General features: G+C 38.5%; 1 protein-coding gene across 1 annotated transcript in view; it reads left to right on the forward strand.

Moving 5' to 3' along the window:
• Positions 1-15,673, forward strand: part of rprd2b (regulation of nuclear pre-mRNA domain containing 2b) — a 19,947-nt gene continuing 4,274 nt past the window's right edge. Inside the window, exons 1-6 of the mRNA XM_036588394.1 lie at positions 1-217; positions 13,638-13,767; positions 14,466-14,596; positions 15,063-15,109; positions 15,205-15,331; positions 15,449-15,624. Of these exons, the coding sequence (XP_036444287.1) occupies positions 7-217; positions 13,638-13,767; positions 14,466-14,596; positions 15,063-15,109; positions 15,205-15,331; positions 15,449-15,624 (822 nt within the window). The 5' untranslated portion in view covers positions 1-6. The remainder of the gene's footprint in view (positions 218-13,637; positions 13,768-14,465; positions 14,597-15,062; positions 15,110-15,204; positions 15,332-15,448; positions 15,625-15,673) is intronic.

Genomic DNA, 15,673 nt, shown 5'->3' on the forward strand with positions numbered 1-15,673 from the left:
GGAAAGATGGCGGCCGGAGCTGAAGCGGGCCATGGCCGCAGCAGCAGCAGCAGCAGCAGCAGCAGCTCGTCGGCCGCGCTGGAGGCCACGCTGGACCGCCGCTTCCAGGGAGTCACCAACACCATGGAGTCCATCCAGGGCCTCAGCTCCTGGTGCATCGAGAACAAGAAGCACCACAGCCTGGTCGTGCGCTACTGGATGAAGTGGCTCAAGAAATGTGAGTGTTTTGTTTTTTCTGAGCTTTGCTTTGCACAGGCTCCGCTCCGGCTCGCCTTTCTGCCGTTCATTCCTGCAGAAATTAAGCCTCGTTCAAGCAGTTTAGACTCTAATGCTGAGCTGTGTGCACTTTCTACTTAATCCTTCCGTGCAGATGGTGACAGTGAGTCTGTGTTGGTGTTGTGTTGCTGTTGCTGTTAGCATATTGTTGCTGCTGCTGCTGCTGCTACTACTGTTCAGGCCTGGTTTAAGATTCAGGGAAACATGACCAGCAAGCACCGTGTACAACAAAGTTATTTTAGCCGTTACTGATAGATGATCTGACCTCGCTTAAATGCAGATATCTGATCACAAGCTAGTGTTAATTCTGAGGGTTTTAGGTGTAACACTGCGTTTATGGTGAGTTTAAAGGGGAAATCCACCGATTTTTCAAAATTTGTTTTGATTCAGTGGTTGAGATGTGAACAGAGTCATTCAGAGTGGTTTGATGTGAAACAGCCCCTTTGCAGAGAAACTTATAGACTATCAGGTTTCTTTACAGAGGTGCTAATAGGAACCATGGTCAATTTGGAGCAGTTTTCTTTGGGGACTTTTTTGCCATAGAACACCCTTCTTGTATCCCTCTGCCATGAATGGATTAAAATTAATTGATTAAAATATGTTTCAGACCCAAACTTTATAACAACTACTGTAAAACAATGTCTCAGACATCCTACAAAGTATAACCATTTAATGTAATAACTTTTTGTGAGAGAGCTTTTAGAGGCATTAAACTCATAAGATGTCTCTCTCTAACGTTTCTCTGTAACTATTTCACACCAAAGCATTTTGAATGACTGTTGACATGTTAACCATTTCATTATTTGAAAATTTGGAAAAATTGGTTTCCCCTTAAAGGCTTTGTGGTGTTAGGGAGGTACTTCATGAAGCTGAGTTGTAATTTAGTGAACTGTGGGATTAGTTGGGTCCTTAAATTGGCCAAACTCCTTCTGTCCACCTTCAGTTTGACCCTTTAAACTCTGTGTCAGACATAGGAGGGTCAGTGTCCAGCACAGAATCTGTGAATAAATGTGCTGTTCGGTTAACTAAGTCTTTTGCCCAGTATCAAGTAGGGGTGCATTTAAGTCCACGATCTCGTTTTATAGGCTTATAATTGTGAGGTTCTGTCTGTGTTCGCTGCAGTTTTGAGATATTGATCCTCCATATTTCAAAACTGCAGTGAACGCAGATAGAACCTTATAATTCTATATAACTGTCAAAATAGCTCTTATCTAGTACAGTTATCTGTAATATCCTGAAACAACATTTTTGCCCTGAGATACTTCTGACCACTCAACGTTAAAATCCTAGGAAACATCCTTCTCTTTTCTGGAGTGGAACAAGCGCAGATAGCTCTCAGAATTAGAAGGTTCTCTCATTGTGTTTAGGATGATAAGGTTCTGTCTGCAGATAAACCCAAACTGGAATGGATGCTTCACCAGACTGTTACAGGTGCAGACTCTCTTGACATGAATAAAAGTATAAGGCAGCTGTTTTACAATGTAGTGCAATCATTTTATGTTGAAGTGTTTGGTCAGTATTATTACTGTATCAATATTATAAGCAGATTCAAATGTCGTGCCAGTACTGTACAGTTTCTTAGGTTGGCTTCACACTGTGAAACTTTTAGTTGAAACTTTAGTTGTTGTTTAAACAAAATGAATATTGTACTTGATTCCTCACTCATCCTGTCCTTAAAGCACTGCAAGCTCTCCTTAAGTAATCATTTTATACCTTTTGTATCCTGAATGACCCTGTCATTGAGTACAATGACTACTTGAATATTACTTTTCAAAGGCATAACATACAAATTTTAAAGGCAAACACATACACTTCTTCCTGCTTTCTGATGTTTTTTTTTAAGCAATAATAATGACATCTTTTAAAAAAATAAACAAAAAAAGCTGCAAATATTCAAATGTCAATACCATGTTGCTGTTTATATAGCGAGAATGTTACAATATAATAAAATACAAGCTGCTAATTTGGTTATTTAATGGAGTAATGAAATGTGTTACCCATGATTTCTTTTGAGTTGCTTTATGTAACTCGCGCTGAACCAAAATGTTGCATGCAACTAGTCACATGAAAGTTTCACTGTGTAAAGCCAACTTTGTTTTTGAGCAATTTTTAGGAAAAACTAGGACATTTTGTGTGTCCAGAATCATGACAAGCTATAGACGACTATACAGCTTTTAAGATTAAAAGCTGTGCGTTGAGGGAAAAAAAATAGCAAAATATTAGCAAATGACGTTTTAATAAAATAACCATGTGTCAGATTTGCTGTGATCCAGTTTTGAGTGATTACTTTAACAGGAATGAATTATGATGAGGAGACTATAGTGCTTCTGGATACGTGCTTTACCAGAAGTCCTACATCAGGCCTAATGCACCACCACAAGCCTTTAAAAACCATCTGCACTACAAAGACCACAATCCCCACAATGCACCACTGTGTCTAATTGTCAGTAAAGACCCAGTGAGCAGTGCAACTGTGGTGCTGAATCAGCAATTCCTGACTGGTCAGTGATCACTAGAGTAAAACAATGAGAAAATTAGTATAAAAGGGCAGCAGGGAATGGTGCGTAAGGTGTTGTGGCTAACGAAAGAGAGCATACGAACGTTTTTGTGCATACTTTTTAATTTCAAGTTGTAAACATGACATCCCTAAGTGAATTCTGAGAGAGTTTCTGAAGTGATTTGTACAAATTGAAATATGTTTTGAATTGAACCTTGCTCATGAACACTGCTCATGAACACTGTTAGGGCACAGATTTTTTATTATTTTTTTTCTTTTCTTTTCTAAGTTTCTGCAAATTCCTTCCAAACTCACTGACTGATTTCTTGAAAGTGTTGGTGATGGAAATCAGGGGTCATGAAGTCTACAACACAAATATAACCTTTTTATTTACTATTCAAAACCACCAGTGACCCTACACATATCCTCACTTTTTAACATGTAGTACTGATAATGGTAAGATATGTAAAAATACATTTTTTTGTTGTTTATTTTGTCTTACAACACCCTGCATGTATCCCTCTGCCATGAATAGATTTCAAAAAAATATTTCAGGTCAAAGTAATATTTCAGAAATTTTGTAAAACAATTGTAAAACAATGTCTGTCATCAGGCAGCGTATTAATGACACTGTCATATATAATAACTTTCTGTCTGTGAGCTTTTAGATGCGTTAAACACTTCAGACGTCTGGTTCCTATTACCACCACTATGAACAATTCTGACTCAGCTTCCATAGACTGGAGCATTTCAAATCAAACCATTTAATTATGCAGCAATTATGGAAAATCAGTGGAATTCACCTTTTAAAGCTGTTATTAGTGTTTGACTTCGCATTACTGGTGTGTGTTTGTTTGTACACTGTAATGTTTGGCTTTCTTTTCTGCCTTGATATCAGTTTCTGCCAGTTGGTTTGCTTGCACCATCATTTGCTAGCAATAAGTGCACGCTAGATAAACTATCTTGGCTCGTGTTCCTGAGGACATGTGCAGCTTTTAGTTCTGTGTCAGTTAAAAGAAAGATTCACAGGTTTGTGGTTGTGTGTAGGCCTAAGCAGCACACTTTGTGTTGCTGTACATGACATGGTTGTTGTAGAGGTTTTTTTCTGCAGTAATGACAATCACCTGCACAATTCATGATTTATGTTTTCTCCTTTAGCCATGCAGTTAAATTATTCCTCTTGGATTTTGCTTGGACAGTCATGTATTTGTATGATAAGAACTAGGGATGCATTGATACCATTTATTTCAGAGTACAAGTACGTATTTTAGTACTCGCTGAGACCATAACAAATTAGTTATATAATTCAAATGTAGCTAACTTTAAATGATGTGCATTTACTAGCATCTATAGCTGCTGATATATGACAAAAAAGAAACGGAGAGACGGAAGACAGATCCTTCAACCATGTTAGGAGTGGTGTCTTTGGGTAGTTTGTCCATCAGAGGGTGCTCTGCAGCTTCGCTGTTGGCAACTCGCACGTGTGTACTGCCACAAATCAAAACAAGCAGAAATGAGTAAATTACTCCGTGATGGAGATGGTCTTCATTCATGGCAAGCTGAGAAGTGTCACATGATATACATTACTTAAATAATAATTTAAATATCCCCATTGTTTCTCCTTTTAGCCTAAATAAGCCTGGCAACATTGATGTAAGCGTTGCCTGCTTTTGCTGCAGTAACGTGAAGGCCAGTACTGTCAGGCAAACATCACTGTTAGCCTACATTTAATGTTATGGTAGTTGAGTGGTTTAGGCTAAGCTGTTGACACATTAGATAGTTGATTTATTTATGAAACAGTGTGGCAGTTCTAGCGAGTAAAGAAACAGCGGTACTATCTTTTCTCTTGAGCTCGTCACTTCTAAAAATCTTCTGGCAACATCGCAGTGGTTATCAATAGAAAACAGCTAACGTTAATGAGCATTTTACTTATTCTGCCTAAATGACAAAGCTGAAGCTTCCTATTTGCCAGCTTCTTGGAATTTTCCTGTTCCACATTAAATGGTGCAACAATTACATTCTGGCACCTCACACTATGTTCACGTTTCCAACATAGGCAGTAGCTGTGTCACTGTTTGCTTGATCTGTGAGGAATGAAGGAGATCTTATTGCACTTGAAGACATTCAGCCAGTTTGTGCTTCATCTTGTGTGGAGCTGCATCTCCAAAATCAGCTTGGACCGAGTTATGGAGATCTGAGCTTTAAGGCAGCGTTTAAGCTCCTGAAATGAGGTGGAGAAACTCCTTCCTCGTCCTTCTGTCCTCCTTTCGCTTTTCCAAATCCTGCATACTGTCACAGTTTGCTCATTTTGGGAAAAGTAAAGGACCTTCTCATAGATACTCTGCACGCCCTTTTTTGTGGTGTGAACGATTTCATGAAATACCCCCCCCCCAAAAAAAGTTGGAAAGCGCTTATGTACAGCTTCATAGTTTTGATGCTCCTCGTCTATTTCAGCGTAAGTCTCTGTGCCCCAGTGACAGCAGGAATCGCATCCAAAGAGCTCGTGTTTCCAGTTTAACTTGTTGACTTCTCTAAAGCCAGACATACACTGTGTGATTTTAGAAATCTTGCTCTTTGGTGAGTCACTAAGTCTGAATAGACCATTGTGAATGGACAAAGCCTACAGTTTGTATACTCACTGCATGAAGGCACTCCGTCTGTGCCGTGTGTGAAACGCGGCCCCTGCAGACAGCTCTGTCCGTGAGCAGTTTCCAATAAAACTGTTTGATGCAAAATAACACACTGCGTATCGAGTACTGAGCAAACACGCTGAAAAACTGAGCAGTGCTTATGACACTGTGCACAGAAGCTAAAACCAGGTGGTGATCAACATGGTCTCTCTACAGCATGTTTTACAAAAACAGTTTAAAAAAGAAAATCAACATTTATACCTCGCATTTGTTGGCATAGATGAACGGTGGTAGGAGTTGTCGACTTTTCCACCTCCGTTTGGCTATGTCTCTCCACCCGTATTGGGGAAGCAGTTGTGTTTGTGTTTAAAAATAAGCTAAAACCGCACATCGAATTCATGGTGGGAATTTGCCCAGGCGGAAAGTGTTGTATCTGGCACCAGAAACACTTGCCTGTCTAAGCAGACCCTCATTCACTGCCAGCTTGAGTCATTTGTTATTAGCATGGCAGGGTGCTCTTGGCTAACGTTACACGGCATTAGCTGGCATCAGAAAGTTGGTCTCGGAGGATTCTTATGAGCATAGTATCAGGCCGATACCAGTATCAATATCAAAGCATCCCTAATAACAGTAGTACGATTTATGTTGGTTGGGTTAATTTGTAGGTTTGTAAATATTTTACATTATTTTAAGAACTTTATCATAATGACTTCATGAAGGATAGGACAGATATTTCACTCTGAGACCTGGGATGTTTTAAGTTAACAATGTTTTGCACAGGCACTTTGTCTACAAGTAAAATACTGGACTTTGCTAGAGGCTTTTCTGAAAATTCCTAAAAAAAAAATTATAAGCGTTCATCATATGCATTGCACTCCACCAGTTTGAGCATGCAGTGTGGTTGTTGTGCTGCTGTTTGTCTCCAGCTACAGTAAAACTGGTGTCCTGTGCTCAGACTCTGAAAGGGCACTGCATACGCTTTAACTGTGTGATTCAGGATGTGATCATATGTTTTCAATAGTTCTGTAACTTGTAGTTGACCTGCATTAAGTGGGTGTTGTTTCTTTGTGGTTTAACATGTTTTTGTGTGTGTCAGACGTGATGAACTGATGTTCTCAGCGTTACAGTGGTTGACATTTTTTGTGTTTAACTGCTGAGAAAGTTAAATGTGTAGGAGGTGAGTGAGTGAGTGCTGGTTACATGCCTGTCTGCTTTGATCATGCGTTCATTCACATTTTCATTCATGAAAGGTGGGCGATACAATAAGACACCTTGAAAAACATTTCAGGAGATTTTTTTTTCTTGTGTGTTTTTAAGAAGTAGGGCTGTTCCTTTAGGACAAAATGACAGCATATGGATATAATATTTAAGCGATTGATGGATTGGAGTAGTGGAGGATGTCTAGTTTAGTAGAGATGAACCTGTGTGTTGGGTCATTCCACCTTATGAGTCATGTAATGTATGTAGTGTCTCGGTTATCTAGTTGACTAGAGGAGACGATTGTTTTGTTCAGTTACTTTTTTATTTTAGCCCATTCAGTTTCAAATTCATGTCACATCATGACGTTATTGATAGTGATTCCTTTTCAGTGTAGTGATTTTTAAAAACTCTTTGTGCCACAAAGACTGCTCTTCAGGATGATCCTCAAATCACCTTTTAGCTCACTTTGGTAACTTTATTGCAGCCCTTGCCCACATAAATTTTGCCTTTTTTTTTGTTGTGTTTTGGTGGCTAGAAAAAAAAATCTTTTTATAATAACTAGGATTGGTAAGGTAATACGTGCTTCCACTGAGAAACTACTATTGTGGTTGAGTTGATTAAGTATGTGCAGGGAGGTCATGACCTCAGCTGGGAATTGCTGTGTGCTATTTGTGGTTAAAACAGTTCTTGTGGTTTCAGTTATAAATACTTTTACTTTGACTGCGGAAAGCAGTTTGTGTTTCTGCCACACATTATTCAAAACCTCTTTATTTTCCCACAGCAACATTTTTAAGAGGAAGGAGAAATGGCTCTGCCATAGATTTCCAGCATCACTGGTTTTGGAGCCAGGTTGCATCAAAAAGGACATTCCTAAAGGGGACCAGTATGGAGCTGATTTTGTGTCAAAAGTTTCAGATATGTTGCAAATATAAAATCCCACAAATTACTGAATAGCCTAAATGAAGTAGAACGATCACCAAATCTCATATATATATATATATATATATATATATATATATAATATTAGTATAAAAGGATAACAGTAAAACAATTAAAATGAATGGAGCCATTCTAAAGAACAGACAGATTCTCATAGCTTACAGAGACGCCGGAGCCTTCAGTCCAATGGCCGCAGCTGCTGAGCCCAGCAAAAAAACAGAAATAACCATTCTGTCATTTAATTCCTGCTTTGTGTTTTTTGGTAATAAATGGAGTTTGGTGAAGTTACTTTACAGAGAGCCTGATGACCACGACTGCTGTGTTATATCAGCAGAGAATTATGTATTTGTGAATATGCTCTGTCAGATTTTCAATGTCGGTTCGCTTTGATAGAACTGTACAGGTGGGACAGGGCCAAAACGTTTCTGTTGCGGGCGGAAGTGGGACAAATGATTCCGATTTTCTGCAGGAGCGGGATGAAATCTTGCAGGAACGGGACTGAAAAAACAGTCCCAAAGAACAGAATAACCCACACCACCTTTCGAGTTTGCAGATGTTAGTGCTAACTAGCCTAGCAGTGTGCTCTATGGCTAACTGATTGAGCCATCGTGGTAATGAAACTAAACTGCTTAAATATCTATAATTACTTTATGTTAATACAGTAAAGACGGTGACTTGGAGTAGCACATTCAGTAAACTGGCGTGCTGAAATAGGAAGCCTGTTTCAGTGACCGACGCGAAGACGTTCTGTTGGTAGAAACAAGAAAAGACTGTTGTTCTGGGGGTTATAAAGGCTGTTATGTCAAAGACATGTCAGCTTTATGTAAACATTACCGTCTGTCTTACATCAGCAGTTACTCATATCTGGCAGTAATCAGAGGTATTTTCCACTCTTCACTGTGTTTAGCCAGTGATACGTTATTTCTCTCGACCCATAGCACTGCAGATTCAACAATTTCATGCCTCAGACATCTGATCGGTTCATGAACGGCTCAGATGTCAGTTAAATAGCTGCCTCAGGTGTTTTAAGATAAGGAACAGCTGAAACTGTGTGGAGCTGTAGGTCAACAGAAGCAGGGTTAAGAGACACTGATTAACAGCAGAAAAGCTTGCCTAGTTGGCTCTTTCGCAGATGCTGCTAGATAGTAAAGGACGATATTCCTTTTTTCTCCAGTATACTGATTGAAATTCTTCTTAAGATATTAGTTGTGTCATTATAGTTATACCAATAGGCAAATAAAAAGAAATATTGTTAATTTCTGTTTTTACCATTTTACCCAATAATAATGTTTTAGATTTACTTCAGTTGTTATATGGTTCTGTTTAAACTTGAATACCATATGGGCATAAATGTTTTTTCTAAGCTTATCCAATACTGCAGGTTCCAAAATATATATGGTATGCAGGGTGACACAGGACCCTGAGTGTGTGTTACGTTGATGATTATGACAAACTTTGCTCATAATGTTGGACATGCCAGCGCAGTCCTCTCTGGCAGTAGTACAAGCAGCATGTTTGAAGCTGATCATGGCTCTGAATGGGCGTGGCTATGTGTTTAGAAGCCCTGTCATTCCAAATCACTTTACCAATAGAGAGTGCATGCCCTCTGCTAAGACCTGCCCCCTATGAAAATGTGCCAAAAGTCAGAAACAAAAAAAAGATTTAAGAAGCAAACAAAAAAATATATTAGCAAAATCAGCAAATAGAAGAAAATGAAAGCAAAGACCGGAAAAATTAGTAATGCATTTATATCAAAATGAATAGTAATCTGTTCGAAAAATTAGATTTGATTTAACTCAAATAAATTGTAACATATTTTGGAGACATTAATGCTTAACATTTTGCTTTTGGATTTTATTTAGTTTGAAACTTTTGGCACAAAATTAACTCTGAAGATCAGTCACCGCTGCAAAATATATATATTGGAAACATTTTGGCTTGTTTCTCTGTACCGTCGTCTCTCTTCTGTCACCTCCTCAGTGAATAATTTAAAATTGTATGGTTTTATGGTCCCTTCAGAATCAAATATGGATGTCTGCTGTGATAAACAAAATTATGTGCATATACGTTAGACATACGCTGATATGCTGCATTTAAATGTTGGCAGTGGAGGGACGACAGCAACCCGGATGTTCCTCATACAGATTTACGATGCCAGCATGTTTGATAATAAACAACGCTATAATGGATACACGGAAATGCCAACACAAGGTGAGGGGGGGTGGCAGACTTTTTTTCCTTCAGTGGTCTGACATAATTTGGCCCTTTTGACATTAAAAATTAGCCAAATTCTCCTTTAAGCCATACATGTTGCTTTTCTCTGTCAGTCGTCTATCTGTATATTTTATAAATACCTCTTGGCGATTTTTCGTCAACTTTTAATCTTAGCGCAGTTTTTCTACAGAATTTCATTAAAAGATCTTTAACTTTCCTGGTAGTTAAAGCCAAATTGTAGCCACCATGCTTGTAATTCGTAAGCTTTCTTTATATGAGCACTTTGTTGTTTAGTCATTGTTGCAGATCTTCTCAGTGACAGTGTTTTGCCACACGGTGAGCCAAAAGCATCAACTTAAATTATGAGACCATGTTTCTTTTAAATACCATTGTTCCGTTGGTATAAAATTACAGTATATGAAAAGAGCATTTTGGTGGTTTTGGGTTTCACTGTCTTTTATATCTTGTCATTTAGTCATCTTGCTACTGCGGTCCTATTTATATGTCTATGATCATAGCAAGTGACGGTAGTATGTTGATCCTATACTTGCTGCCAGTCTTCTTAGAAAGTCTGCTCATAATTGTGTTTATGTGGAATAACCTCACCATGTTATTCAAGGCCCTCCATGGATGCTGAAGCGACTGCTACTAGATGATGGCTATTCATATAAATCTAAAGTAGTACAAACAGTTTATAGTAGTGTGGGTTCATTAGCTTTGTTCATACAAAATATTATCATATGATTCTGATATTGTGGTATATTTTGAAAGTAATGTAATATTGGATTGTATTTAGATTGCCCAACACTAAAGTGAAGGATTACAGTAAAGGTATGAAGGTTAGTTGAATGAGAGTGGTCATTCAGTGGGGTGGGACACTTGCTTACCATTTAAACAGTAACATTACACATGATAAAAACTTGCACATACTTTGCTTCCCACTGTTACAGCTGTTAAGTGTTGTTATAACAGAAATGTCTGTTTTGTATCTCTGACACTTGGTTCACACAGGTTCAGGTTGTAAAACGCTGTACTGCGGCTGTCCGCTGCTCCTGCTGTATGGGATGGGTTAAATTCAGAGGACAAATCTAATTTCATTTTTCATTTCAGTGTATGCCAGTACTTATGAATAAATTATAATAAATAATTGTTATATAATTATTAATAAATATAAATCTTCTAAATATAAAGAGCAAATCTTAAATTGGAGCTAGTATGCTGTTTTTGCTCATGTGCACCTCTCTTTCACAGCACCTCGGATTCCTGGAAAATACATCATGTAACTTCAGTGTTTTCAAGTAACTTCTAATAACACATACTGTAGAATGGCAGTCCTTAAAAATTAGTGCCATTGATCTTCGCTGAGAACGGAGAAATGTCTGGCTGTGCCCCTCTCTTGTCAGGCTTAGCGCTCCCCCAAAAGATGTTTAGCCATAGATGGCTTCTTAAGACTAGTGCATAAAATGAAAATGGTGATGCAGTTAATAGTTAATACATGTCAGTGTCAGTAGATTTTTTGAACAATAAATGTTTATTAAATGCCAAATTAAAGCACTGGGGCGAGTCACCTTCTGAAGCCTGAAGTAGTAATGAAAAAATCAGACTGGGTCGGATTTTATGGGAGTTTCGTGTCATTTCGCCTTTGCAATCTGAAATGCAAAAATGGTGTTATGCTGAGCAAGACATGAAGACAGTCGTAGATAGTTTGCCTCCATTCACTTGCATCACAATCATGAGATTCATCCATTGGGGGAAGGGGTCCGAAGCTCAGCTGACATTAGAAAGTGCCCTTTCGCACGTTGCATTCAATTACACATTTTCTCCAGAGAAGTCTCCAAATCCCCAAATCTTACCTAGTGAAGCTAGAATAACATACTAAGCCAGCAGCAGAAGTGTCCAGGGGGATTTTTATTTTCTGGAACTTATTTACCCACCTCTGGACATAATTAATTGATAATTAATTGAGTTGCTTGTCTGTAGGTGCCCACACTAGGTTGTTAGTGGTCAACAATCATGGAGAGAAATGATTTGTCAAATATGAGCTTTTTTGTTTTAAACAGTGGTTCTCAAACCCGTCCTCAGGGCCGCCCAGACAGTCCACATTTTTGCTCTATCCCTATGTGTTGGGAGTTGGGATAAAACAAAATTTTAGGCTGCTTGGGAACACCTGAGGACCACTGTTTTAAAGAGATGGAGGTTTTAAACTAATCCCTGCCTAACTGAGGAGGTGATCAGAAGTGAGTGGGGGATAATGTCTGAAACGTCATCATATTTCAACATTTCCAGCCTGAGTCCATTCAGTGCATATTTGCGCTCCAACAGTTGGAGTTCACTCTTCATTTATTATTATTTGTGTGAAAGACCACCTTGGAGAAGAGTACTTCAATCTGGCCCCTTCTCACACATTCAGAAGAAACGTGTGAGAGAAGTATATTTATCATTACTTTATGTGCTTTTGTGTGCATGAATGAATATGAAGTATCTTTTACTCACTTCTCTCGGTGGTAGTAGCCGTTTAGTTTGTAGCAGAGCTGGGTGATATGGCAAAAATGTAGTATCAGAATTCTGTTTGCACAATACATGTCACAATAAGTCACTGTGTCGAATATTTTTTTTTTTCCTGACGTGATGAATTGGAACAGACCAGGTTGTGCCATTAAAAAAAAAATGCTGTGACAGATTAAGAATGCGGTGGTTTGTATTCAGTATTTCTCACACTGCATTGCACAAAATACAATTAAACAAGGCTATTTATACTTATTTTGCAATCAAGCATGACAGTTTATCATGATGACGATAATTATTGTCATATTGCCAAGCCCTAGTTTGTAGCCTGCCATGATTAGCGCCTTGCTGTCAACATTTGGGTTATGTGTTTGTAAAGCTGCTTTGTGTTGTAGTGCTGTTAATAACTAAGTGGATATATTTATTCTGTATGTGATCTGTGGCGTGCCTTACTGGGCTTTTTGTTCACCGTTAATTTTAAGAGTGTGTGTCCTCATACTGACTACTGCCTGCGCTGCTGTGGCCGCAGTCTTTGTGATCAAAAGTCTAAATTCACTCTTCTGTTTTCATGTTGCTGTTTCCCCCCCCCAACAAAATTTCCAAAAAAATGTGTGTTGTATATCTGATGTGTTGTGGCAATGTATTGTATCGTATGGTGGGCAATATGATGTTTTAGCGTTATCCTGACAAATTACATAACAATGTGAGCATTCTGAGCATGTCATGAGTAGCATTAGTACAATATGATTATTATTATTATTATTATTATTATTAATAATAATAATAATAATAATAATAGCCACTGTTGTATCGTTTTTGTAACGCTTGTATCACAATGCGTGTCTGTCATGAAGTTGCTTCCAGCCCTTCTCAGGATGACAAGATTATCGGTGTCTGTGTAAATAAATAAATAAATAAATAAATAAATACATAAATACATACCACAGATTATGACAAGTCAGTGAGCCACAGCAAAAGTACATGTAACGGCCATGATAATGCACCGAAAAAACAAATGATAAACATCGGAAACAGTATTTTGTCGTTCTTAATTTTAGTGTAATGTTAGAATGTAATAGTGGTCATGGGGCCTTTTTTGACATTGGAGAGGACAGTTTCAATTTTTAAAGATGAAAACAGTGGATGTGATTTTTATTTATTTATTATTTTTTTTAAACACCTTGACGCCGTCATTTAGAAACCTTCTTGTCTGTTTTGCATGAATGTCACAAGCAGCCATGTGTTGTGTTGCTGCAGTTACACTATCCACCCAATTAGAAAAGTTACACAACAAAAACAGTACACAGTACAAGTACCTACCAGTCTTTCTTCTTTAAAACATGACTGTTGAATAACTCCTCTTCCTCTCTGTACAGCGGAACCCAGTCACAGGCTGAACCTCTTCTACCTCGCTAATGATGTCATTCAGAACTGCAAGAGGAAAAATGCTATCGCTTACCGCAGCACTTTTGCTGACGTCCTACCAGATGCTGCCCTTCTGGTCAGGTGAGCATCTTCCCTGATCTTGCTCTCTGTTTGTTTAAAGAGGTCATTGTTGCTGTTTGCTGTGTGTAATAAGACTGTACTTATTGCTGAAGTCAACAACATGCAAATGTGCCTCTAACCAGTAACTCAGTTTTATTCTATGTTGTGAGAAGCTTGACACATCACAGGCATTCTTTGGGTGTTTGGATGAATTAAAGCCTCCACATGATCCAACAAAAGGAAATAATGTTGTTCGAAATAATGCAAGCCAATTCTTAGCCGTGTCACATCAGGGTAAGAGTGATGGGGTAGTTAATTAAAAGAGTAATTCATTACTAATTATTTTTCGCAACCTGTAATGGAATTAATTACCGTACTACATCCTGGAAAAGTAATGTTCCTACTCAAGAATTCAGCTCCCATCTAACACTCAGCTCAGCTAGTCAAGGACTTCTAAAGACAGTAATGTGAAGAATCAGAGTCATTTAGGGTTAAAGCTTTGTACCACTCTGCCCCCAACACAGCAGGGTAATGTTTCATATTTGCAATGTGACTGAGGTATCATATTTTGTGCATCCCTACTGTGTGAGAGTGAATGAAGGAGAGACAGTGAGAGACAGTGTTCTTCACGATGTTCTTCAAGATGATTTTTGATCCTTGTTTGTGTCTGTGGGGCTTTATTTGGTTGTGTTTTTCCACCCTATGTTTGTATGTTGTAGGGATGCTAAAGTGCGCAAGTCAGTGGAGAGAATATTCAACATTTGGCAGGAGAGAAGTGTTTATCCAGATGAACTGATCACAGAGCTGAAGGCCACTCTACAAAAAAAAGAACAGCCACCACCACCTACTGGTAACTATAGGCAACAATTCACATCAGCAGAAACAACAAAACCTGTTCTAGCCCAGACTGACTGATAAAGCAATTCTTAGTGATTTTAGGTCACTGGACCAGTCAGAATGATTAGCAGGCAAATAATTTTGAAGGGCATTTTGTGTTAGTGTGTGATTCTTAAATGCGATTTAAAAGCTTAAAAGATTTAAAATGTGATTTAAGTTCAGTTGAGAGAATGTTTATTACTTTGGACAGGAGTGAGTGAAAAGCAATGTTTATTACTTAAGCAACATTGACATAGAAGTGTAGTTTGCTTAATTGATGTCATATGTACAGTACCAAATAATATAACATTATAAATATAAAATAATATAGGGCCAGCTATGGAATGGTGAGGAACCCTGCTCTTTCCAAATAAAAAAAAATAGATTTCTCACTGGTGTTTTTTTTTTTTCTCCCCTCTCCCCCTTCCTCTCACATCTAGTTAACCCCAAAACTGCCCTCAAGTCAAAGATTGTGGCAGAGTTTGCGGTAGGTATCTGTCATACCGCAGCACCAATATTGATATGACTTTTTGTCCCTTTTATATTATTTATCATTATTTAATATTGCTTGTCTTCTTTTAGCCACATGCCTTGATTGAGCGTTTGGGGGCTTTTAAGCGCTCACTGGAAGAGAGTGAGCTGAGAGAGAAGCAGCTGGCTGCTCTCAGAGTGGATGTCTGCAGCACAGAGGCCCTCAAGAGGCTTAAAGGTGATTTGAACTTTACTGCTTTGTGTAAGTTTCAGGGTAGCATTGTTTTCAGAGAAATCCACGCTGAATCACTATTCTTTTTCTTTTCTTTCTCTCTTCTTATGTGTCCCTCTGTAGATAAGGCAGGGGGGAATAAGTTTTCTAAGGACTTTGAGGAGGGCAGCATGAAGCTGCAGGAGTTTGTAAAGTTTCTGGAGGGGCAGATGCAAGCAGGACCCCCTCTACTTGAGGCTCTGGAGAATTCAGACGTCTTCTATGAAATGCAGTACAAAGAGGTCAAGATTGTCGCCAATGTAAGTCAGCATTTTTATGTGTAGTGTCGGTTATTTAAACAGAGTAACG

This window comes from Colossoma macropomum, unplaced genomic scaffold (genome assembly GCF_904425465.1).
Source record: "Colossoma macropomum unplaced genomic scaffold, Colossoma_macropomum, whole genome shotgun sequence".
NCBI lineage: Eukaryota > Metazoa > Chordata > Actinopteri > Characiformes > Serrasalmidae > Colossoma > Colossoma macropomum.